At 37.9% G+C, this 27,324-nt stretch overlaps 1 protein-coding gene across 1 annotated transcript in view; it reads left to right on the top strand.

Annotated features, from left to right (window-relative positions):
* Positions 1-159: 159 nt before the first annotated feature.
* Positions 160-27,324, top strand: part of DOK6 (docking protein 6) — a 398,603-nt gene continuing 371,438 nt past the window's right edge. The window contains exon 1 of the mRNA XM_024754918.1: positions 160-225. Coding sequence (XP_024610686.1) covers positions 160-225 — 66 coding nt within the window. The remainder of the gene's footprint in view (positions 226-27,324) is intronic.

Below are 27,324 nucleotides of genomic sequence, written 5' to 3'. Positions count from 1 at the left end.
TTCCCCGTCCGCGGTCACCCTGCAACCCAGCCTGCGTCCCCGGCGGCGGGAGCTCGGGGGCACCGGGAGGCGGCTGGCGGCGGCCGGCTGGATGCGAGACCTGCGCGGACCCCGTGGCGGACGGCAGCTCTCGACTCGGGGAAGCCGAACGCGCTGGCCATGGCCTCCAACTTTAACGACATAGTCAAGCAGGGCTACGTGAAAATCCGCAGCAGGAAGCTGGGGGTGAGTCGCTCGCTAGGCTTTCTCCTTCTCCTGCGCCCGTTTGGCGCAGCTGGCGATGGGGGGCGGGGCGGGGAGAGGTGACCCACTCGGGGGCAGAGGCAAAGAAGGACCCGGCCCTCCCGCGGACGGCCCGCTTGTTGCTCGGCGGGGCTGGGGACCCGCACCTGCCTCGGGGGGCTCTGCAGACCCGGCTGAGGGCTCCGGGAGCGCCCGGGTCCCCGTCCTCATGTGCGCGGCGCTGGTTTAGACCCAGACTAAGAAGTCTTGTAGGCGAAAGGGATTGTCAGTTCCGAGATGAATGCGCCCCAGAGGGGGTTTATATTCAGAGCAATCCACAATGCTCTGTTCTCAGGACTGTGTGCCTTCGGGTACAACTGCTCTGTGTGCAGGACGTGGACACACGCTCTGGTGTGTGTGTGTGTGTGCGTTTAGTATCACCATTTCCCCCGCTTCCCCAGCCCGCTTCGAAATTCTCTTTTGATGCCTTGTCTGCGCCCCGCGTCCCTGCCAGCGACTGCCGGCGAGTTTCGTGCTCCCTGAGCAGTTGCCCACCGGCAGGCTCCCTGGCCGCGAGTGCGCCCGGACAGGTGGACCTAAGTCCGCGTGCACGCAGGTGTGTGCTCACGGCCGCTGACACGGGAGCGGTCGCGACAGAAAAGTTTACGGAGACCTTCTCTTGGTTTTTTGAAATATGCTCTGCCCGACTTGGGAGAGAAACAGTGTAGACCCCCGAGGGTTTAAAACTTCTCCAGTGACCGGATGAGGACGTAAGAGGAACGCGTAGACGGCCCTAGAGGACCTGGGAGGTGGGCTGCAGGGAGTGGGAGGGGAGGTGGGCACCTGGGCCGAGAGCCGCCAGAGTGAGCAGACGTGGGAGGACGGTCGGAGTGACGGGTAGAGGTCCCCGCGGGAGCGCGCGCTGGGGGAGTGGGCATCCGAGGCCGGCCTGGGTGGGCCTGTCCAGAACGCGAGGGAAACTCGATCTGGGGGCCAAAGTGCCCGCTTTCCGGATTCCCTGGATGTCCACCTCACGCTTCTCAAAGCTCCAGTTCTACGGAGCTCCGGAATCCTGGGGCAAAGCGGCCTTGAACGAGAACATTCCCTGCCTTCCCTGCTGAATGGATGAATTACTCTAACTTGGAGAGGGAAAGAGAAGGAGGGAGAACTTCGTTATTCTCATTAAAAAGAAAGAAAGAAAGAAAGAAAATAAATGCTAAGCGTATCGTTAGAAAACTAAGGTGGGGTAGAGTCCCTAAAAGAGGAAGGATCACCTCGCACCCAGAAGCCGCTTTGCGCGAGTAGGTGGACACAGGTGTTGGGGGAGGAGGGAGGGGACAGGCAGACTTGCCTTTTTGTGCTGCCCCCGTTGGGTTTCACGTTCGAGATGCAGACTGTACCCCAAGGACACACGGGACCCATTCTCCAACTTCATCAGACCTGTAGAAGTGGGGAGTACAAATCTGGGTGAGGACAAAGCTCCCCTCGCCCCCGCCTGGCGCCTCGGTGCGCTGCTGCGCGCCCCGCGTGGCGAGAGAGGGCAGACACGGCGTGCAGACCCTCGGCCGGGTTTCAAGGGCCGCTCCTGGGTAGAAGAATGCGCCTCATTCTTTCCCAGGGAGTGAAGGAAGAACCCTCGTGAAAAGCTGCAGTTGTCCGGCAGGCTGATGGCTTCTCGCGGCCCGGACGTATTGCTCAAATCTGTCACCCTGACAGCCATCGGCCAAGACAGGAGGTGCGGAGCTAAGGCTTGGGGGCGCGGAGGGCGGAGGCGGGGGTAAGAACTGTTCCAGGAACTTGACCTTTGAAGCCCTTTGCTCTCCCACGGGGTGCTTGCTCATCATTCTCGCTCTTGCGTCTTCTTGAAATCTCAATTGTGTCTGACACTTCACACGCTATAAGCTAATGGATGATTTAAGTCCCCCGGGGAGATGTGCATCTGCTTCCACAGTCACCGTGTACGTGAAAATCAGACTGAGGAACAGAACGCTGAGAACCCCGCCTCGCGCACTTGGCCTTGGAGTCTATAGGATTCCTCCCCCATCAGAGCTTTCCAGGATTTCATATAATTAAAACTGAATTTGCATCTTAATTATAAGATAGGATCCAGGGAAAGAGCACTGAATGTTTCTTGGGTAACTATGGCATTTACAGCCTTTGAAATGCCCTTTTAGAACATCGTACACCGTTTCCCCCCTAAAGATGTGTTCAGATGTTTATTTCATTTCCAAAGCATCTCTTTCCATACCCGCTGTTTAGAGCTATGCATGTGTAAAGGACAGCCTTCACAGAAAACAGTACAAGCATGTTTACTTCAGAGTTTGATGTTGAAACAGTTTGCATTGTTTTAATATCAAAATATTAAACTAAATTAACCTTGACTATTTTTGAGAATATTATTTATTTTAAAAAACGTTAGCAACTTTTCTATTCAGAATATGCTAGTATTCAGAAGGGTGAATTCCAATGACAGAACTTCACACAGATGATTCTGTGAAGCTTAATAAGTTAAATGGGTCCCGTAAGATAGTAAAACACTAAGCGAATATCGTGTGCCTTAAAAATGAAAATGTATAATCATACCCAAAATCATAGTTACAGGAATTATCTAAGCATTGGATGATAGGAATCAGTTATAGGAATTATCTAAGCATAGTTTTCCTAGTTAATAATACATATTCGTAATTTTATGGGCTCAGAACTATGAACTTTTCTAAATAAAAGAATACTTTTAACTCAGAGGAGACATAATGGTTCTTTTATGGGTTATGTTCAAAATTAAATTTCACAATAAAAAGAATTCTAATTAAATATGCACAGATATTTGATTTAGTATGGGTAGAATGCATGCTTTCAAGAACCAAATTTTATAGTATTCTAAGGGAGAAAAAGGCCTGGTTATGAGGCCAGTTGTATCAGAGATGAAAATGATGACATGAAAATATATTTTGAGATAAAATGTTTAATGTGCCCTTTACTCCTCACAAGTTAATGCTTATTATTATGCTGAATGAGGGCAGAAAAGCATTTTCTGCCCTCTAGGCAGTGGGGCATTCCTTCCAGAGGTGCTTCCAGGTCCAAGTGTTTGAAAGGGCCCCTGCCCTGTGTCTTTTTACAGAACCTAGTGCTACCTGTTGAGGATAATTCCTTAGCCAAATAGTTGGGTGAAGTAGTAAGTGTTAAACATTTTTTTTGTTGTTTGCTTTCAAATTTGTCTTGGATCATTAATCAGTTTTTCTTCCATTTAGGAAAATAATTTTGAGAAAAAATAGAATCATCTTCCTGAATTTTACTCTTGTCCTTTAAAAAATATGCTGTTAAGTCATTATTTATTAATTTATTTTTGGCTGCATTGGGTCTTCGCTGCAGCACGCGGGCTTTTCTCTAGTTGTGGCGAGTTGGGGCTGCTCTTCGTTGCGGTGCGTGGACTTCTCATTGCGGTAACTTCTCATTGCGGAGCACGGGCTCTAGGAGCGCGGGCTTCAGTAGTTGTGGCTCGCGGGCTCTAGAGAGCAGGTTCAGTAGTTGTGGCGCAGGGCTTAGTTGCTCCGTGGCATGTGGGATCTTCCCGGACCAGGGATGGAACCCGTGTCCCCAGCACTGACAGGCAGATTCTTAACCACTGCATCACGAGGGAAGACCCAGTCATTACATTTTTGAAGGTATTAAATCATTAAAAGTATAATGATGACTCTTATAAAGAATCATTTCTTTAAATTCTCTATTAATTTTTCATTATATTACATTACCATTTCTATGAATATATTGTTTTCCTTTTGCAGGATTTAAAAGCGCTTACTGTAGTTTAGTTCTCACCATCTTATCTGTTGCATGATTTATATTATAATTCACAAGATACCATGGTGGCCAGTATTTTTTTTTTTTTTAAGAAAAGAGTACTTAAAAACTCTAATAAAAATAAAACAAAGCAAATGCTTTTTGGTCAATATTGTTTATCTCTTAGCCTTTATCATCTATTTTTCTTCTGACCTCTAATAGGTTAAATTTAGTCAGCAAGGCATATATTGCAAAATATCCAACCTGTTCTTGGTTTGCAGATAAACTAAGAACACAATTGCTGAAACTGTTACTAACTTTATATGAGGCTTATTGACTCTATAAATGTAGCAAAAGTAAATGCAGCATTATGCAGTGATATCACCATATCATCACCATCATTGCCACCAGTGTACAAATTCCAGCCTGCAAATAGTCTACAGTAATTCTACAGTTTGACTGCTTCTAGACTGTCACATCATTGTTTTCAAGGAATTCTATTCAAATACATCATTGTGAATATTCACAGGCACGTTGTGCATAGACAAGTAGTATTTTATGTAGCTTTTTTTTCTAGTTCTTACTCAAAGTTAGGTGAGAGATTGGATTAGTATGTGTGGGTATTGAAGGAGTGTCTCAGGATAGGGTGGTATTACATGTTCAACAAATGGTCAAATCGTGGAGCATCTACTGTTTATCAGATGGCGTACACTGTGTGTGTGTGTGTGTGTGTGTGTGTGTGTGTGTGTGTGTGAGAATATTCCAGAGTCATGTTGTATTAAGTCAAGGTTGTTAACAGTGGATACCTCCTATATCACCACCGCTCGTGGTACGCTAGGTCAGTAATAATCACCTTGTCCCCACCTGGCTGTAAGGGAAGCAGGGAAATATAGAGCACAATTTTGGAGTATTTGATGAGCACCAACTTTATGAGCTAATCATCTATTCAGGATTTTCTCTTTTGCATAGTCTCCATTTGTTTTAACAATTATTGTGGATTCATCTATCTCATGCCCTCTCTCCCTCCTTGATTAAAACCTTGAGACACCCCCATACCTGGTTTGATGATTATCTATCTGCTTCTCGTAAACTCTTCTGAATTTTCCTGTGCTTTTACAAACAGCTTTTATCTGATGATGGAAGAGAGTATTTATGAGAGATGTTTTTGAAAATTTATCCCGTTATAGAATCTCCCTCATTAATATGAATGGAAATTTTTGTGGGTGCATTTGCATCGGTTTTGGTCCATAGAGCATTTAAAAATTTCTCTGGTCTCCCAAATCTCTAGAAACTATTTTGTGAAGAGAGATTATATCATGTATGAAATGCGTTACCAATTTGCCAAGAATTAGATACAATAAATGTATTTAAGATAAGATATATAAATAACAATAATTCTGACCATTCAAAAGTTCAAAAGAACTTTCAGGATCATTACCTCAGATATGAGTTCTCAACTTAAGTATTTAAGATGTAGAAGTTGTATTGGGTGCCTTTAAATCTTTACCCATTTGTGAATATTGTATATCCTGGGCATTTTGCTTTCTGAAATGGAGCCATTATATCCATGGTGATTTATCATTTACCTCTTTCTCATTAAATATGGATTTAGAATGTATAAAAGTTTTAATTATTTGAGCTCTCTTTCTCTTTCAGATTTTTATTTATGGTGGCTATTATGTATACGTTTAACACGTGTACATACCACTTATTTCTGTATCTATATATATGTCTGCAAAAATCACTTGTTCTTAGAATTTTAGAGTAGAAAGTGGTCTTGTATACCTTCTATTCAATCTCCCTATACTAATTTATTTGCAACCGTATGTTTGTGTACATGACATTTTAGCTATTCTAAAGAAATTCTATTATCTGAATTACTGAGACTTTTTCCTTTTTAAAACATCCCTATGTCTGCATATGGACATGCCTGAGTTTCTTTGAATTTTCAAAACTTAAAGCCAAAAGCAAAGACAATAAAAGTAAGCCTAACTGTAAAAACCAAAGCCAGACATTTTGCTGGCTTTGATAGTAAATGATTATGCCCATGCAATACCTGGGGGAAGCCATTAAATCAGGTGTGAGATATAAGAGTTCACGTCTCAGTTTTTGACTTGCTAGGTTTACAGATGACTGCTGTCAAGGTGAACTTTAAAAGATGGCATTCCCTCAGATAACAAAGATTTTACTCAGTACTCAGGGAAATCTTTTAAATGACGAGAATAGCGTAATCAAACAGTGGTCAACTATCTTTGTAAGTTTTACATTCCCAATTTCCTTAAAAGTGTTTCAGAAGTGCCCGATAATGGTTGACATTGGGGATGAGTATAAAATAACATGAATATAAAATAACATATGTATTTGAAATCGGTGTCATTGTTTTGAAGTATTTTTATTCTAATGTGTTGTTCTGTTTGGGTCATAATAAGCCATGTGACTACTACTGAGTAAGACTATTGAGTATTCCTATCGTTGGTCTGTTTCTGTTTCCATCCACTTCGTTTTAGACACTGTAGAATTTAAAAAGCAAGCAATACAAATAAAAGACACCTGTATTCCCACCATCTACAGATCATCTCTAGATTTTGTCAATTTTGAAGTGCTAGTTTAAAGGAAAAAGTAATTTCTACCAATTGAGACAAACTAATTAAAATAGAGTATACTATAGTTTTTTTGCCTTCAGTTTATAGCTTTTGCTTCATTTTACTCACGGTATTTTCTTTATTCTTCAAGCTCTGGGTAACTTGTCCAGAGAGGCCAAGACTCTGGAGAACATTTTCGTTAACTTTCTGCATAGATCTCCATTCGTTTTCCTTTTTCTTAACATCTTTATTGGAGTATAATTGCTTTACAATGGTGGCCATTAGTTTTTATTTTAAGATACAGAGAGGATTATCTTCTGAGTAATTCATTTTTACATTATAACACTATTTCCCACTGAGAATACTGCAGCTGTCAGTCAAACTGGATGGAACAAGGAATGATATTTTGTTATTAGCAGAGAACAGCAATTCATTTAATAAAGAAAACTATTTTCATGTTATTTGAAATGAATGGTGGTTGTAATCTTTGAACATGTGCAAAGTGCTTTGCCTGCTATTTTACTGAATCCATTGCATAGAGCTTGGCTTAACAGTAAAATGACTTGGAGGACAAATACACTGAAGTCTGAGACTTTTTTTAAAAATGGATACAGTGAAGTTTGAGACTTTTTTAAAAAATTGATTAATTAATTTGTTTTTGGCTGCATTGGGTCTTTGTTGCCGTGCTCAGGCTTCTCTTTGTGGTGGCTTCTCTTGTTGCAGAGCACGGGCTCTAGGCACGTGGGCTTCAGTAGTTGTGGCATGCGGGCTCAGTAGTTGTGGCTCATGGGTTCTAGAGCACAGGCTCAGTAGCTCTGGTGCCTGGGCTTAGTTGATCTGTGGCATGTGGGATCTTCCCAGACCAGGGCTCAAACCCATGCCCCCTGCATTGGCAGGTGGATTCTCAACCACTGTGCCACGAGGGAAGCCCTAATTTGAGACTGTATAATAGTAACATAATCATGTTGCATTGGGTGTACCATGCATTTTACAGCTTATAAAGAATTTTCACGTATATTTTATAATTCTCCCAGCATACTTTTGAAAGTATATTTAGTTTTTAATCCCATTTTATACATAAGCTAAAATTTAAAAGAAGTAAAATGAATCAGCCAGGTCTACAGAGATACAGATTGGGTTTGTATGTGTGAGTGTGTATACTCAAATCTAGGTTTTATAACTTCAAGTTCAGTGTTATACCTACTATGAACAGTTTCCACTTTGCAAAATATGTGGACAGGTAGTAACAGCTATGTGTACTATTCGAAGTAAATGTGTTTTCTTTCATTGGTAACATAGTGTAAAGCAAATATTATCATTAACTTAGCCTTAAGCTAACTGTATTGCATATAAAAGTGTGTTGGCAGGTGGGAGGTGATGGAAATGGGTGAAAGAAGTCAAAAGTACACACTTTCAGTTATTAGATAAGTAAGTTCTGAGGATGTAATATATACAATGGTGACCATAGTTAGCAATACTGTATTGTATATTTGAAAGTTGCTAGAAAGGTAGATCTTAAAAGTTCTTATCACAAGAAAAAAATTGCAGCTGTGTGAGGTTATGGATGTTAACTAAACTTATTGTGTTGATCAGTTCACAGTATATACATATCAAATCATTAAGTTGTATACCTTAAACTTATACAAAGTTATATGTCAATTATGTCTTAATAAAGCTGGAAAAAAGAGCTATGTAATGAAAGAATGTACACCACAGTAAGGAGGTTCTATACAGATATTTCTCCAGGCCACTTGAATGGCCTGGATTTCATTTTCATTGTACCATCTAAAACTCAGCTAATCTCTTCTTTTACAAAAGGAAAACAGGCTTCAAAAACTGACAGTGTCCTGGTATAATTTATAATGTTTTAAAAATATTTAAATCTATTTATTTTACCATTATCTTTATTTATGAAAAGCCATCTTTTGTTTAAGGTTGTCATATAAAAGCTTATGTTTGAATCAACTTAATGAAAAGTGAGTTTATTTAAGGAAAAACACAAGTAAAAAATAATAAACATTTACTGGGATCTGGCAAATCAAAAGGTGACATAGTTATGCAGCAAAAAGTGTGATTGTGTTACCCTGTTGCTTTAATATCAGGCAGCACTGAAGTATACCGTGAACTCTGAGTGGCTGGGGTGGGTTGTGTGTTTATTTGTGTGGCTTGCTACTTTTAAGTGGCAGGAGTTGAAATACGTATACTGAAATGATGCTCCTTTTTTTCCCCTTAGTTTCCTTATTTTTCTAAATTGGCTATATCACCTACATTTGTCACCTACATTTGTAAACTTTTATAGAAGATGTATTGCATGTGTAAACATGTGTAGTTATTTATAGAAGATGTATTGCATGTGTAAACGTGTAGTTATTTTGCTCCTCCTGATTTCTTCTTTGTAAATATGAAATTACTTTTCCTGACCATTCACTATCCTTTTGAATATGCATGTATGTGTGTATGTGTGTGTATACGTGTGTACATATGTACACATACATAGATACATGCATATATATAATGTGATATATATGTTATATATTAAATAGAATATGTATATATCTCCAAATGGTCTGTTAGTCCTCATTCATGCTGAATTGTTATCCTTCCCGAGTATGTAAAAGCACCTAGCCCAACTCCAGCAGAAGAAAATGTTCACAAAATGTCTTAGCACACTTTTTAAAACATAAATTGTTACATGTTCACGTTATACTTTATTTGGAAAAAATATTTGATATTAGTCTAAAATTGAAATTTAGTGTATCTTTCAAAAACTATAACTTTTAAAGAGTGCCAACCAGTAAGAGAAAATTCTGTATTTATCTCTGTCTACATAACTCTAGTGAAACTTCTCACATACTATTCAAGAAAAAGAACAAAAACATACTTTTGACATAATTGAACTTGCTTAGAAAACTATGCCTTTTCATTTAACTTACTAGGGAAAAGGAATACATCTCTCTGAGCGCTTTAAGGACCCTTGGGGCTATGCTGTAGAAAGGACCCATGTCATTTTACTGATGCTTTTATAGACTTCATTACACTTTGGAATCTTTAAGTATTACCTGTGTAATTCTTCTAAATAAAAGTACATCCAGTGCCAAATCATGATGTTTAGCTATAAGGTACCAAATTTATGTATAAGTATGAAATGTACTCTTCTATACATTTAAAACATAACAACTATTTAACGCTCCAAAGGCTACTTAACACTCATACTGTTGCATCCTGATATTTTGCATAATTCTCTACATTACTTAGCCCTCTATTAAAAAATGATTCTCAATATTTGTGAGGGACTGCACATTGGAGTCCCTGGGATGGGTGTGGAACGTTGAGGTAAAGGGCCAGAATAAAGGAGCTTGCTCTGTCCTGAGAATCCAGGAAGTCACTGATGTGTTTACAGGAAAGGTTAAATGTTCATTCTCAAATCAGCAACATCCCTGAATCTTGGGTGTGTAGAAAGGATTGTAGTCAAGTAGGACTTTTGGCAAGGAGACCAAATAGGAGTGGGTTTTAGTATCCAGAAAAGGCACTGGTAATTCTAGTGGCTAGTTCTGATTGAGAATCACCGATGTAGAAGTATTTTTTTCCAGCACTGAGAAGAAACAATTCTTCAACCTAGTATTGTTTGCATTGAGAAGTCAGCTGTCAGTCATATTGCTACCTTTTGAAAAGGATTAAGCCTTTTTTTCCTCAGGCTGCTTGTAACTTTCTCCTTTCCTGGTTTTCAGGAGTTTTGCTATCATATGTGGAGGTGTAGTTTTTATTCTGTTCATTATTTTGGGGTCTATAGTGCTTCTTAATTCCATAGCTTGATATCTTCCTGCAGTTCTAAAAAATTATCCACTATTACTCTTTCACATATCAGTTCTGTCCATTTTTTCTCTTCTTCCTTACTCATATGTTATGTTAGATCATTTGTACCATACGTCTGTGCCTTTATACCTTTTCTTTTCCCTATTTTTGTGTCTTGAAGATTCAGGATGGATGTTTTCTACTGAAATTTCTTCCAGTTCACTAATTTTCTATGCAGCTGTGAATAATCTACTGTTAAACCTATTCATTATTATCAATTTAAGTAATTTTTTCAGGTCTAGGATTTTCATTTCATTCTAATTTTTAGAATTTCCTATTAAAAATTCTCAGTTTTTATCCTTGGTAGTCTTCAATGCCTTCAGATAGATGATTTTTGTATTTGTCCAGCATTTCTAATCAACAGCAGAAAGGCTGGCCTAAATTGCCTTGTCCACCATTAACAGGAATGGAGCAGTCCCAGCTGGTTGAGTTTTATAGTGATTTCTTTGTGAGAGCTAGAGGCCGTGTGGTCCTCTGGAACTCCACTGAGAGCCAAGAGGGTCGGCTGTAGCTCTTCCCTAGTAGTGAGACCCTCTCCCTGTGGGAATTTTGTCTTGAAATATTTTCAACAGGTTATTTACCTCCACATTAGTACTAGGGTTTGTGATAGTGAAGTTGAAGAAAAATGAAGATATTTAAGTGATAGGACTAACTACAACTTTGCAGGTAGTGTACGTGGGTCTAACCTGCCCCTGTATAAAAATGGAGGGAAAACAAGGCAAGGATTCTAAGCCTGCTCTAGGGTTTGATTTAACGAACAAGGCCAAATAGTTCTGGCTGTTAAAGCAATGGTTCTTAGCCCTGGATACACATTGCAATCCTAGGAGAGGGGTTTTGAGTTTGTTTGTTTTAGTATTTACTAAATGCAATGACAAGATCGGCTCCCAGAGAGGCTTATTTAGTTGATCTCTGGGCAGTAGAATTGTTTTTGTTTGTTTGTATTTGTTTGGTTTGGTTTTAATCTACCCAAGTGATTCTAGCATAAGTGAAGTACTTTTCACCAGAAAATAATTTCAAAGCAAGCTGTTTATCACTATATATTACCACAGAACCCTACTGAACTAGGATAAGTAGTTTATAATATACCTCAAGAAGTAGCTAAACCAATTAACAATACAGTTCAGACATCCATCATTTATTTTTTTCACCCAGCATTTGAATGTTCTTCCAACTATTTGGAGAATAACCCCACATTATGGATGTTGAAGATAGCAAATAATGGCTCACACTGTAGAAGATAAAATACCAAAAATACTATTTCCTCATCTTCCTTGCTACTAGGGTATGAGAAATGAGCTAGTATTGCCAATTACATGTCTAGACATTGACTTATTGATGCAAGAGGCAACCCAGTGGAGAAGTCTTCACAGGGCACGCAGAATAGTACTTTCTCCTGGATTAATTTATTGATGCAAAAGTAGAAGCAATGCAAACTGTCCAAAAGCAATAGCTTCATCAAGAAACTTTAATAATTTGATGGGTCACTTATGGTTTCTTAGTCTTGAACCTGGTTCTCCAGCCTCTATTCCTGATTTGAGGTAATGAAAAATTGAATAAACGTTTTTCCATCTAAGTCAGCCATTGCCAGCTTTGATTACAACTAATAGCAACTAATACATCCGATGGATAAAATGGCGTTATTGGAAGTGATGCAATTAAATTTTAAAATATACTAAAATCCTGTGTATACTAAATATATACTAAAATAACTAATTTTTAGAGTAATGGTTATTAAACAATTGTCCTTAACAATACGTAGACACTGGAATTCATTTTCTGTTGTGGTCACTCCTAATGTGGACGTATAGAGCATAGTTAGTGAATTACTCTGTTCACCCATGGAGAAGTTTAGGAGCTTTAATGGAAGCATATATCCAGACCCTATATAATTATGAAAAAGTTTGTTCTAGAAGAGGAACCCACACAAATGTACGCAACACATTTTTGACAAAGGTGCAGAAACAATTCAGTAAAGAAAGGATATTTCAAATAAATGTTCTGGGAGCAATTGGACATCCATAGGCAAAATGAATGAATCTCAACATAAACCTCACACCTTATAGCTCAAAATAGATTAGCGATTTAAATGTTAAAAGTAAAACTTGATAAATTAACTTCATAAAAATGAAAAACTTTTGCTTTATGGAAGAGCCTGTGAAGAGAATTTAAAGAAAGCTATTGGGTGGTGGAGATTATTTACGAGCTACATGTCTCTAACAGAGAACTTGAATAAAAAACTCTTAAAATGCTGCAGTTAAATTTAAAAAACAATAATCCAGTTAGAAAATGGGCAAAAAAATGAACTGATCCTTCACAAAAGTTGATATGCAGATGGAAAATAAGCACATGAACAGATGTTCAACTTTATTAGCCACTAGTGAGATGCAAATTAAAACCACCATGAGTTATCAGTAAACACCTATTGGAAAGGCTAAAACGAAAACCTGTGACAACAACAAATACTGGCAAAAGGCAGAAAACCTGGATCACTCATACATTGCTGTTGGGAATGTGACATGGTTCAGACACTCGTGAAAACACTGTGGCAGTTTCTAAATTAAACTAATTATGCAATGGCCATACGATCGTCAGCGGTACCACCCACTGGACATCTATCCCAGAGAAATGAAAACTTTTGTTTACAGGCAAACCGTACACAAATGTTTGTAGCAGATTTATTTGAAATATCCCCAAACTGAAAACAAGCCAGATGTCCATCATTGGGTGAGTGGTTAAACTGTAGGACGTCCACATCATGTAATACTACTCAGCAATAAAAAGGATTAAACCACTGATAACCCCCAAAGATGAATCTTGAGAGAATTATGTTGAGTGAGTGAAAAAAAAAAACCCAAAAGGTTATAAACTGTGTGATTTCATTTATATAACATTCTTGAGATACAAAATTATAGAAGTGAAGAATAGATTTGTAGTAGCCAGAGGTTATAGACAGGGGAGAGCAAGTGGAGTTTGTGTGTGGATAAGGTGATAAAAGGGCAATGTGAGGGATCTTTGTGGTGATGGGGATATTTTGTATCTTGACCGTATTAATTGACATCCTGGTTGTAAAAGTGGACTATATAAGATGTTCCCATAGGGAAAATTGAGTAAAGAGAATGCAGGGTCACTCTATTATTTTTCATAACTGCATGTGGAACTACAATTATCTCAAAAATGTTTAATTAAAAAATGTAAGCGGGGGGCTTCCCTGGTGGCACAATGGTTGAGGGTCCGCCTGCCGATGCAGGGGACACGGGTTCGTGCCCCGGTCCGGGAAGATCCCACATGACGCGGAGCGGCTGGGCCCGTGAGCCATGGCCGCTGAGCCTGCGCGTCCTGAGCCTGTGCTCCACACCGGGAGAGGCCGCAACAGGGAGAGGCCCGCGTACCGCAAAAAAAAAAATTTAAGCGGGGCATCAAGATGTAGCCCCATTTTACAAATGTGATACCTCTGAGCCTCACTTTTCTTATTTGTAAAATGAGGATAAGAATACCAACCTCGGGGCTTCCCTGGTGGCGCAGCGGTTGAGAGTCCGCCTGCCGATGCAGGGGACGCGGGTTCGTGCCCCGGTCCGGGAGGATCCCACATGCCGCGGAGCGGCCGGGTCCGTGAGCCATGGCCGCTGGGCCTGCGCGTCCGGAGCCTGTGCTCCGCAGCGGGAGGGGCCGCAGCAGTGAGAGGCCCGCGTACCGGGAAAAAAAAAAAAAAAAAGAATACCAACCTCATTGTACTTTGTTAACGTTAAATAACTGTACTTTACAAGATCTGAAACAAACCGTGGTCTATGATGCTGAGTCCTTGACAGAGCTACTGAAAGTGTATCCCTTTGAAAAGGAATATGCATCTTTGCAGCCCTTTTGAATTGGGGTCCCATAAGCAAAGAAAGCCTTATGTGAGTAATGCTTCAGTGACCATGGGAGTGTAGATAACTCCACTAGAATCCTGATTTTAATTTCTTTGTATATGTACTCAGAAGTGAAACTGCTGGATCCTATGTAGCTCTGTGTTTAATTTCTTGAGGAACCTCCATAGTGTTTTCCATAGTGGCTGCCCTGACTTCCCTGCCCACCAAAGTGCACTGGGTTCCCTTTTGTCCACATCTTTGCCAACACTTGTTATCTCTTGCCTTTCTGATGTTAGCCATTCGAACAGGTGTGAGGTGATGTCTCACTGGGGCTTTGATTTGCACTTCCCTGATGATTAGTGATGCTGCGCGCCTTTTCCTGTACCTGTTGGCCATCTGTATGTCTTCTTTGGAAAATATCTATTTAAGTCCTCTGCCCATTTCTAAGAGTTTCGTTGTTTTTTTTTTTTTTTGCTGTTGAGGTGTATAAATATTTTGGTTATTAACTGCTTATCGGATACATGATTGGCAGATATTTTCTCCCATTTCATAGGTTGCCTTTTTATTTTGTGGATGGTTTCTTTTGCTGTGCAGAAGTGTTTTTAGTTTGAAAATATAAATGTTGATTGTTTTGAATTTGTACATTAGTGTTCTCTGTGAAATGAGGTTTATTCTATATCAGCTGTATTTGCCCACAGGACACCTTAATTACTAGGAGCCAAGCGGCTTGAACACGCCATTGACTCTGGAGACAAACAGCAGTGCAAACTTCTCTACCTTTGCTTTTGAGCTCAAAGTGAGCCACCTTGTCCAAATTTTAGAAAATGTCATTACTGAGAAGATAAAGTTCAGCAACAATTCAATGAAATTTCATTTTGTATCTCCAGTAAGAGATCACTTGGCTACATTGCCATCCAAAAAGTGCCATTATCTGTTTTGATTCTCAAGGTGATACCTAGTTGCAGCTCCTTTTTCAATGTTAATGAAACTGCCCAGAATACAAAAGAAATGAAGTCCCAAATACAGCCTCTAGGAATACGTTTCAGTTTTTATGCTCTCTGATGACAGGTTAATTTCAGTACCTGGATAGAAAGTGAAGGGGGAACCGAAAAATTGCTTTTAAAAAATAGCTTAACACCTGAGGCATTTGGGTATCTGACTCATTTAGGATTCAGAATCAGTGGTGAAGGAAATAATCATTTTGCTACGCAATTAGAATCTCTAACATATTTGGTACGTTTTTCAATTAAAAATATCAAGACTATGTTACTGTATATTAACATTAAGGGTATATTAATATGAAATATTAATATTAATTAAGGGTATATTAATATGAAATATATCAAGATGAAGCAGTAAAAGGGAGGAAAAGGAAAATTAGCGTCAATACCTGCAAGTCTAGTATGTACTATGCACAGGGGGTACAGCGATGGGTAAGAACCAATGTCAGACTAGCTTAGCCTGGCACAAAAGCGGGCAGTCAATAAATCATTGCTGAATTGTTAAATCAGTTTATATTCAGAACTGCACTATCAGGGTTTTGATTGACACATAGAGGAGTACTGGCACTGCTGTCTTGGAGGCACTTTGTAATTTACCTCTTCATAATTAGCTTTAGCATTATCAACTGAATTGCAATACAAAGGCTGTAATAGGCGATATATCAGCTGGAAAATGTCTTAATATCTTACCTAGGGCTTCCCTGGTGGCGCAGTGGTTGAGAGTCCGCCTGCCGATGAACGGGACACGGGTTCGTGCCCCGGTCCGGGAAGATCCCATATGCCGCAGAGCGGCTGGGCCCGTGAGCCATGGCCACTGAGCCTGCGCGTCCGGAGCCTGTGCTCCGCAACGGGAGAGACCCCGGCAGTGAGAGGCCCGCGTACCGCAAAAAAAAAAAAAAAAATCTTACCTAAGGATGTTATTCAATTTATAATATTTTTTAACTTCACCTAAAGACACTTTCTGAAAATTCTTTGAGAAAGCACTAAAATTTAGCTTCCCTAAGAACACACCATGCAACAACAAAAACCCCCAAAGTGCATTTGTTTTGCATAAGTTTTGTTTAAAGGCTACCTAAATTTTTTTTTATTAATTTTTATTGGAGAATGGTTGCTTTATAATGTTGTGGTATACGCCACTGCAGAACAAAATGAATCAGCCATACACATACAGATACTCCCTCCCTCTTGGACTTCCCTCCCATTTAGGTTACCACCGTGCATTAGGTAGAGTTCTCTGTGCTATATGGTATGTTCCCAACAGTTGTCTATTTTATACATCGTATCAATAATGTATATGTGTCAATCCTAGTCTCCCAATTCCTGCCACCCCACCTCTTTCCCCCTTGGTATCCATACATTTGTTCTCCACGTCTGTGTCTCTATTTCTGTTAAGGCTACCTAAATGAAAAAAAAAAAATTAAGTTCTATAACATTAGATGTATTTCTTGTGTTGTATTTGTTTCAGTTGCTATTTTGACTGTTCTTTATGTATATATTTATTTTTAATATTGGTTTTGAAATTTCAAATAGTATATGAATTAGAACCTTATGATAACTATCTTTGAGCAAGAGGAATTTTCCATTAAGAGTCATACCAACAACTTGTATTTTTATAGTATTTTACAATTTAAAACATGCTTTTATATATAGTTCCCCTTTAAAATAACACCTTCTTCAGTGGGTAAGTCAGATATCATCTTTATTTTACAGAGGAAGACTGTGATTTTAAGGGAGGTGAGATAACACTGAGTCTGAAGGCTTCATTCTTTTACACTCATTTCTAGTTTCTTCTCAGAATACCTGTGCTAACTACTGCACACATTTTGATGACAATGCATTTCACTCTTACCCCAGTAGAGGCTGCCCTCTGATATGGCATCCTTGACTAGGACATGGTATACTTTTTCTTAATAACATATTTTATGTAGGTTTCCTCCCAATATAGATTGGAGCCATTTAATATCTCTGTTGTAGTGCTTTGTCTCTGCTGTGTCTCAATTCTTAATCTCAAAGATAATGTCACCAGTGGGTCCTCAGAGCTCTTTAACACTTTCCCTTTGCTGCGTGTAATCTGCCGGCCTTGAAACCTAGGTCCATGCGTCACTTTAGATGTGTTTGAGAATTATGAAATTTTCTCACTTGTGTTTATTTTTAAACATGGAAACCATTACCAAAATAGTCCTATATGCAAAAGTGTAATTCTGAAATGTCTTCTTCCATCTCATTGATGTTGACTTTTATGATATGTGATTTTATGACTTCGATGGAGCTGATGGCTATCCCTCTTCTAGCAATGACTACATTCTTTTTGTCTCTGAAACGACTCTCCACAAACCTCTGCTTCAGGAAAACTCAGTATTTCAGATTATTCACACGATTTAAGCCTCAACTCAAGAGTTCCAAGCTTCAAGCATTAGCACAGTATAGTGGGGAGGAAAAGCTCTGGAAAGAGCGAGCTTCAGTTGAGTCCACTGACTTTCCAACGCTGTACCTCATCTGTAAATAAAGTGTCACATGCCAAAAGGCTATTCCATAGGTTACTGTAAGCTGTAAATAAGATAAAATATTCAAAGTGCAGGAACGTGGTAGACCGCACGACTTTTACCTATTGATAGTGGTATTTCTAAACAACAGACATGGACTTGACTAGCCACAGTGAAGCAGTATCACCATTTTGGAGTATTTTATATATTTCACCCCTTTGGGACAGTACCTCTTTCTTTGCTTTAGGCAACACGCTTCACTGGGTTTTATGTTTGACGCAAAGTGGGAACATGGCAGGATTTTAATCCAGAGCAATTACTTGATTAAAGTGTTTTAGACATTTTAGTCTGGCAAAATGATGTGCATGGATTGATGTAAGTGAAGGCATGGTGACCAGAGTGAAGGTCGCTAGGGTTGATCACGCCTTGGCCACACCTGCATCGGGGCTGCCATGCTTCCTCACCTGGAGTGCTGGGCCTCCTGGGCTGTGCTTGACTAGCTCTTCTGTCATTTGATGTTTTTTTTTTCGACCGTCACTTCGTTTCAGCTAATAGAAGCACATAGTATCACCTAGGAAGCCCTCCACTTCTGGGCCTTCCATTGTATACACCTTACCAATTTCCAGCCCTAAATGCATGTGCTCTGTTTCTAATAGCTGGTGTCACGTCTGTGTGGAAGGCGAGGAATCCCTGCATTTGTGAGTCCTTCTGCCTTTTCAGCTGCATCTTTCACCGGCTTCCCCCCCTCCTCCTGCCCTCCCCGTGCCCACCACTGCAAGACTCCTCTTGATGGTCTGTTTCTTAAACTCTTACCTCTTTTTCTTAGAATCCTTTTTCAGTCCTGAACCCTACAGTTTTATTCCTACTTCTCAAAAGATTTATCTAAAGTAGATATTTTAATCTCACTTCCAATCTCCAGATTGGCATATGCCAAAATGTTTATGAAAGCTTTCCTTCTTAATACCCATAGTGCACCCCAATGCAACGAGGCTAAATAGAGCACTTCATCACATATAAACATATATAAGTAGGTATTTCTATTAATACTACCAGTCATTTCAAAATGACTACCACGTCTTAGAGACGATACTGGCTCTGCCCTTTCTCTGATTCACTACAGACAACCAAATGCCGTATCTTATTGGTGCTGCCTGCAAACGTCTTTGTCCTCTGTGGTCTCTTTCCAGTTGAAATTCTGCTTCTATAACTTCAGGCTCAAATGTTGGTGGGATTTTCCAACAGTTATTTTTACTGCCAGCTCGATTACTCTTGTACTTCTGCCAGATTAATTTTCCTAAATTTCAGATTGAAACATATAATTCCCCCTCTTAAATTTTCCCATGGTTTCTCATTACCTAGAGTAATAATTAAAACTAAAACTTGTAATTCAAAGCTATCGACACTATCTACCATTGTTTCATTTAGGTTTTTTTTAATTACATAATATTTCAAACATACTGGAAATTATACAGAATCGTATTACAAACTGCCACATACAGACTACCCATATTTTACCAATCTTATCACAGTAACACACTGAACAGTTGTACTCAGTATTTATCTATGTTACTACATAGATCCAGTTTGTTCATTTCAATGGCTGTATTGTCCTGTATTACATAAATAAACTATACTTCTTCTGTTAATGGACATCAATGAGGTTTTTCTATTTTTGTTATTATAAACTATACTTCAACAAATACACTTATATAATTCTCTTGATGCTATGTATCCAAGTTTCTCCAAGGTATGTGGTTAGAATTAGAATTGTAGGTTTTAAAATATGTGCATTTTCACTTTACTAGGTGTTTTCAGGTTGCTCACAAGTAATTGTTCCAGTTGGTCCAATGAAATGGGAGAACTTATATCACATCCTTAGAAGCAATTGATATTGCCATATTTCTTTAAGTTATGAAACATTTCAAGCAGAGAACGTAAAACTGTCTTAAAAATAACATTTTGCTATATTTACTTCACTTTTTAAAAACAGAAATAAAATGGGTAAAGTTGAAGCCCCAACACAGTAACTTCAGAAGTAAACTTACGTTTATAATTCTATGCATAGTTTTTCTATATTTATTATATTTTTATATTTATTTTAGTAATATGTGCTGTTGCTTTGCATAGTTTCAGCTTTATATAACTGGAATCATACACTTTGTAACTTCCTGAAACATACTTGACTTTGCTCAAGATTATGTTTTTTGAGATTTAATCATTTTGATGGAGTTTCTATTTATTCATTTTATTCTGTACACTATTCCTTGGTATAAGTACTCCACAGTTTGTATTTCCTAGAGCAATGTGCAGGAGCTTTTTGTTTGTTTTTAGGTTATATGCCTAGAGGTGGATTTTCTGGGCATATGTTGGCACAGACTAGATATCGCCAAATTGCATCCCAGATGGTATAGCCAAGTGCACTCTCCCCTGAATTTAAGTCCCTTTTACTCTGCTTCCTCACCAACATCTTATATTTTCAGATGAGACTTTTTCCTTCCTTGGATAAATGGGTGTGTGAAAGTTATATTTCTCTACAGTTTGAACACGTTTTCATATGTTTGTTGATCAATGGATTTTCCTGGTTTATAAATTCTCTCTTCAGTTCCACTGCCTATTTTTCTATGTGATATTTTTTCTTAATGGTTCATAGGTGTTCTCTCTGTATTTTGAAGACGATTCTTATGCAGTTAATAAACTTTACAATTATCTTCTTTCATGTTATGGCTTGCCTTTAAATTTGCTTATGGTCTCCTGTGTATTACTGATACTTTAAATTTTAATGAAATCAAACTTATTCTCTTTATGGCTTATACCTTTTGTGTCTTAGTTAAGAAGTTACTCCACACGGTAGTATAAAACTGCTATTTTTCTGTTTTAGTCGGTTGCTTTCATGCATTTATTTATACACTTAGATCTTTAATCAACCTGTAATTAATCCTCATTTTAGGATTTACATTTGTAATCTTATTTGTTTCCCTATGGAGAGCCAATTTTTTCACCTTCATTTATTAAGTATTCTTATCCATGAGCTTGTGAAACAGATCCAATTTTTCATGTTTTCATATATTTCCAACATTTTGTTGTATTTACTCTTAATGTACTTTAAAGTTTTTATTGTCATTTTGAATGAAATCTTTTAAAATTAGATTTTCTAATTGGTTGATACTGATTTATAGGAAAGCTATTGTTTTTGCATAACTTGTATCTAACTGAATGTTGAATATATTGATGTCTTGTTCTGTGTAGTCACCGTGTAGGTGCTCAGGACACATCAAAGCAAAGAGCATGAACCTTGCCTTCAAGGAGCACGTCTCATAAGGGGGTCAAAAAATTAAACACACAGTTGCCATGCAGAGTTATACGTGCCTTTTGCAAGGGAAGATGGTGAGATTATTAGGAGGGGACTTTGCCATTGAGAACCAAGAAGGCACCAGGATGGAGGTGACTGAGTTTGTTCTGATGGATGAGGCAGGCTCATTAAGTGGGTGTGGAGGAAGGACTGGGTGATGGGGTAACCTGGGCAGGGCAAAGGTCATGGAATATCTGCGTTTGTGAACCATAAGTACCCCAGAACCGCTTGTGTGTAAAGTATGCCAGAGTAGAGTCGGATTTTAGAAGACATTTAAAGTTATAGGAAGTTACAACCCTGATGTGTATTCATTGGGATTTTAGAAGAGGAGTATTAAGCAGGGGAGTAATACAGTAATATTTGTGCATTTGAGGTGTGGGTTGGCATGGTCAAGATTGGAAGTGGGAATGCTATATAGAAATTAAGCCCAAAAATGCAAGAAAGAGCCAGTATAGGCAGCAAAAATAGCAAGAAAGAGCCAGTATAGGCAGCAAAAATAGAGAAGGGCATTGCTGTCATAGTGCCTTTTGTGTATTGTAAAATGGGTGAATTTTCCCACTTCTGGCCTCTTGATTGTATATACTTACTGTATATAATATGATATATAGTATTTGTTCTGCTCTCACCATCATGGCTTGTCACAGTGCTACCTGTCTTTAAGACCATTTAAAAAGTCACCTCATTTACAAAGCTTTTCCCATAATTTCTAAGCAATACGTGGTTTTCCACCTCCCTTTTTCAGTTAAAGTGCTTTGCTTGTACCTTTTATGTACTTTTTTCCTGCTTTTCACTTTATTTGTTCATGAAATTAATTTTTCAATTATCTCACAATCACATTTATTTAGTAAGGTCTTTTAAATGTAAGAAAATTTGAATTTATTTTACAATATTTTATTTTATTCATTGAATTATCATTAATGCAATTTCTTATTTTTAAACAAGAATTTTTAAAAATTGCAGTTCTTCAAGCAATCTCTAATCAGATACAAAGTGATTCTGATTTAAAAAGTTGAAAAACTGTTTCCGTATTAAAATGAAAGAAATCACATAAACTGTTAAAGTCAAGGGGGATAGACAATCAGAAAATTAAGTTAAACTGTTAAACATATACTTAATTTTCTGATTGTGTCCCCCTTGATTTTATGTCTCTGTCTGTATACTAAGGCATTGGGCAAGGCTATCTTTAAGATCATTTTAGCTTTAGCACACCATAGCTAGATACATATATTTATCTTCTTTTATTTTTGGAGAAATTCTTCCCTGACCTACTATCACAAAGATATTCTTGTACATTTTATTCTAACTGTTCCAAATTTTAATTTTCATATGTAGGTTTTTCAGTTCACCTGAAATAATTCTTGGTTAGTGTGAGATAATGATCAGATTTATGTTTCTAAAAGTTTAGCCAATTTTCTCATCACTATTTGTTAAATAGTCTGTCCTTTTCCATTCAGGTTCAATGCTACTTTTTTCATACATCAAGTTTCTATATATGTGTGGGTGGTATCTGGGCTCTCTATTCTGTCCCATTGTGTATTTGTGTGTAATGAGCCTAGAAAGCCCTCTTCACCTCCAACTACTTTACACTTCCTTTGCAAAGTTTTCTAGGATCTTTTAATCCTTTATTTTGTCATTTGCATTTTGGGATCTGTTATTAAGTTGCATCAAAAACTTCGCTGAGAATTTAATTCATTTCATTAATTCATTCATTAATTCATTCATTTAATTCATTCATTAATTCATTTCATTGACTTTTAATATTGGAAATGCAATTATAAATGACTTTTAGACATTGTATTTCAATGCCTTAATGTTACAAATATGGAAATGGGAGCCCAAAGGAGTACATTCAGATTACCTGTAAAAACCATTTTGAGTCTAAATTTCTATGAGAAAATGTAAATGACTCAAATATGGACCATTTACTAAACACTATAGATGATGTCTATACCATTAAAAAGAAATAAAGTGGAGGGAACTGATCCCTGTAAGCCTCAGGAGGACAGGAACCTTGTCTCTCTTGCCCATCCCCCCCTCCCCAGGGCTCAGCCCAGTGGCTGACTCTGAGAAGGAGACACGAAAATGTTATCTGCTGAATGGCTGAATGGATTTGATTTCCAGCTTCTGCACGTACTTGATTTTGACCTTAGTGTGATGCTAATGAGAGATGATGCAGAAGGAACTCTGACCTGGCAGCCTAGCTCAATGGGAATGGCCTGGCTTTGAGCATCAGGAGACCTGGGGACCACCAGAGTGGAAAAAAGAGTGAAATAAGCCTCAGCAGGCATAACGGGAGAGCTGATACCAAGCCAGGAACCGCCTGTCCCTGACAATCTCAAAGAAAAGCAACCTCGCGGTGTGAGCCTGGATTATAGCGGGAGGGCCAGGCCTCAATGGACCCCTGGGTAGACTCACACGGATGAAAAAGCCCACAAAGGCACAGGAGAAGCCAAGGCTCTCCTTCTTCTGGCACTTCCTTTGCCTGGTTGTCGTAGTTCCCTGATGAGTGTACATATATATCAGCCCCATTGCAGGTACACACCTGTAGGTTTAAACTTGGGGGCTGCAGGAGACACCTGTTAAAAGACAGGGAGGAGGGTGGCTCTGCAAGGGGGCCACTCTCCCATTGGCAGTTCAGGTTGGAATGGAGAGGCTGGAGAGTCCACTGCTAGTTCCCCTTGACTGGACTTTTAACAAATAATAAGAATAATAAATGGAAAACAGAAAATCTATGAAAAGTAAATATGAAGTCAATACAATGAATTGTTTTTAAAAAGTGTCAAAGATTATCATTTTAATCAGCATTTATACCACTTTATTCACCTTATGGATTATGAGATATTTCACATTCTATTTATTGTCCTTTTCTGAATCTAGTCATTCCTGATCCCTTCCAGCCTAATGTATTGACCCTTTTTAAACCTGTTTTTACTTTGCTTAGAATTCTTCCTGGAACCTTAGCTTATTCTGCTTTGTATTGTACAAATGATTAGATTATAAAATATAGAGCAGAACTTTTACTACAGCCCAGTGAATAGAAGGACCAAAATTTGCACTCCAAGATAATTTTTACTTTCTCATAATAAATAATGGGGGCCCACAATTTTCAGTGGGTATGATTTGTGAATATTATTTAATTCATTTAACAAATTTGCTACTGTTGGACTCCCCTCACCTCTTGGATAATGTCGTAGAAGTGGAATTGTTGGCTCAAAGCCATATAATTTGTAACTTTTTAATTTGAGATAATTTTACATCAAAGTAACAAAAATAGAATTCTGTATACCCTTCATCCAGGTTTCTCTTAGGTTAACATCTTACATACCATAGAATAATTCTCTTATTTTTCAATTTTACTTTATGTATTATAAAAGGTAGCATCCTGCATTTAAACATTGTTTCTTTAAACCACAGACATTAAATTATAAGAAACTATGTAAATTATAATAACCATAGAAAAGGAAATAAAGTGAAAATATATTATAATTAAACACTGAAATATTCCATAATATAGTTTATAATCAGTGAAAATTTTCTCTGAAAATTAACCTAAACAATTTTAATACTGCAATTTTTCTGAAATGTGTAAAAAAATACCAAACACATAGATAAACTGAGTGAGAAGAGTAAACCTTTAAGCTGATTGTTCATAATGTAATACTATTTTGAGAAAAGAGGGAACAGATATGCATGTTTCTGTATTTCAACCACGCTTCAAAATGTAAAATGAATCTTATTCAGTTTGGCTAAATACTGACTGCTGGCAACAGTGCTACATTTGCTTGTTCTGTGCTTATGGGGGGTAGAGACAAAGGTGTTTCCATTAGTTTGTAGACAAGTGAGAAAGGATTCCTTGAAGAGGTGGATCTTGAATTGGGGTTTTGTTTCACTAAGTCTGGATTGATGGTGAAATGGTAAGAAGTTCAAGATGCAGGATAGCATTAAATATTATCTTTGCACTTTAATGAATGTATTTGACAATACTTTTGTATGCTTATTTTGCCTTAATTATTTGCAATTTATTATTTTATTTTCAAAGAATATATATTATTGGCATTCAAGGAAAATTATATAGATATATCTTTAAATAAGTATTTTTTCCTCCATCTTTCAGTTTAAAATGAGTATTTTTTCCTCTCTCTGAGGTATAGCTTCTCTTTGTTCATATGTGCTTCTCTTTAGATTTATAGAGATAATATTTAAGATAATTTAAGATAATCTCTCTTTATTCTCTCTATGAAAATCGATAATGTTAGCACACTTAGAGTTCTCTTCTTTCTGATTTTTGCATACTATTCTAACTTGTTAGGGTTTTCCATGTTTACATCCTGTTTTATAATTCTTACACATTTTCACACCTTAGCTCTGTATTTAAATGTGTGATATGCACCATCACAGCCTCCCTGTTCTTGAGTCCTTTATTTTGAAATATATCTGGATTAGCTGGATTGTATCATTAAATAGTTGTTTTTGAGAACTTGTTAAGAGTAGTCATGAGTACAGGCATACCTTGGAGCCATCCCACGTTCCCTTCCAGACCACCGCCAGAAAGAGAATATCGCATTCAAGTGAGTCCCGCGAATTCCTTGTTTCCCAGTGCGCATAAAAGTTATGTTCACGCTACACTGTAGCTTGTGAGCAGTAACATTATGTATTAAAAAATGCACATGCATTAATTAAAAAATAAGTTATTGCTAAACAATGCTAACCATCATTTACTCCTTCAGCAAGGGGTAATCGTTTTGCTGGTGGAGGGTCTGAAATATCGCGAGAATTTACAACGCGACAGAGATGTGAAGTGAACGAGCGCTGCTGGAGAAATGGCGCCTCGTAGAGCTGCTCCAGGCAGGGTTGCCGGAAACCTTCCGTTTCTAAACCGCGCAGTGTATGCCACGCGCAACAAAATGAGGTATGCCTGTATGTTCTCTGACTTATTGCGTCCGTGGGAATGTCTGCCTGGTACTTTTTTGCTTGAAAGGTAACTTGAGCTACATTTAAATAAATGTAGTGAAAATGTAGCCAAATCTATTACTCAGGTTACAGTCTTTTTCACTGAGACGCCTGTAGACATTGTTTCACTGTCTTCCAACATTTACTGTTTCTAATGGGGCAGAATTTGGTTTCTCAATTATCTCACTTTCTATACAAATTGCTTTTTCTTCTCGGATTTACATTCTTATTAAAAGCATATATTTTGTTTGCCTTGACTATGAAAAACATTGAACATGAAAAAAAAATTATGGACTTGTGTAAAATTGCGATCTTTGAATAGAAAAACAACTGTACATTGTATAGTTGAAGGTACTGAGTATGTGGGTAGTGAAATTCAGTAGCTTCTTGAGGTATTTCAAATCCCTCTGATTCTCAATGGGCTAATTTTTAAAAAAGCGACTACATTAAGCTTTTGAAATTACAATAGAAAAGCATGGAAATTAAACTTTAAAAATCAATTCTCTGTATATCCTATTTCTGATAAATTCTGTGTTTAAAAAAAAATTATGTTAAATCAGAACTAATAGCCAACCAAAAACAACCTTATGTCAGTACCAAATGAAGTTAAAGTACTATTTCATTGCAGTTATTATTATAATACTATGTTACTGTCAAAAATAGTATAAAAGTATGCCAATTATTCTATTATAGCTGTGCTTAATTTTTGAAATTGAAAATTATGTTCTGTTCATCGTACTATTTTGTGGTAGGTGTTTCAGGATCTAAATTCTTTTTTGCTTTTTGAAAAATTTTTGCAATGGATGACATTAGAAGATAAGAGAAAATAAATTCAATAGGACATCTTTGTACATAACATCTGTTGTACAACTTAATATGAATTACTTGTCGTGAACTATTTTTCTTATAAAAACAATTTCAAAGCTGTACCAAACCTACTCCCCAATGACTCATTCAAATATGGCTAAGATAACTTAAATTTACAAGTTATTTCTGAATCAGAGAATTATATTGTTTGGTCCACCAGAATATGCATTGGACAATGTAGCAATAAATGTAGCTACAAATCTGTTATTCTTTTTTATAATAGAAATATCAACAACCAGGGGATGACAGAATAATTTGTTCTCAATAGCTGTTGCCTGTGAAAAGCACTACAGGTGTTCTGTGGTATAAAGAGATGGCTCAGGTAGAGGTAAAACCCTGATGTGCATAATGCAATACCGAATGTTTTGAGCACCTTAAGAAAGACACAATATTTTG

Source organism: Neophocaena asiaeorientalis, unplaced genomic scaffold, assembly GCF_003031525.2.
Source record: "Neophocaena asiaeorientalis asiaeorientalis breed wild unplaced genomic scaffold, Neophocaena_asiaeorientalis_V1.1 scaffold124, whole genome shotgun sequence".
Lineage (NCBI taxonomy): Eukaryota > Metazoa > Chordata > Mammalia > Artiodactyla > Phocoenidae > Neophocaena > Neophocaena asiaeorientalis.
This window is presented reverse-complemented; position numbering and strand designations above follow the sequence as displayed.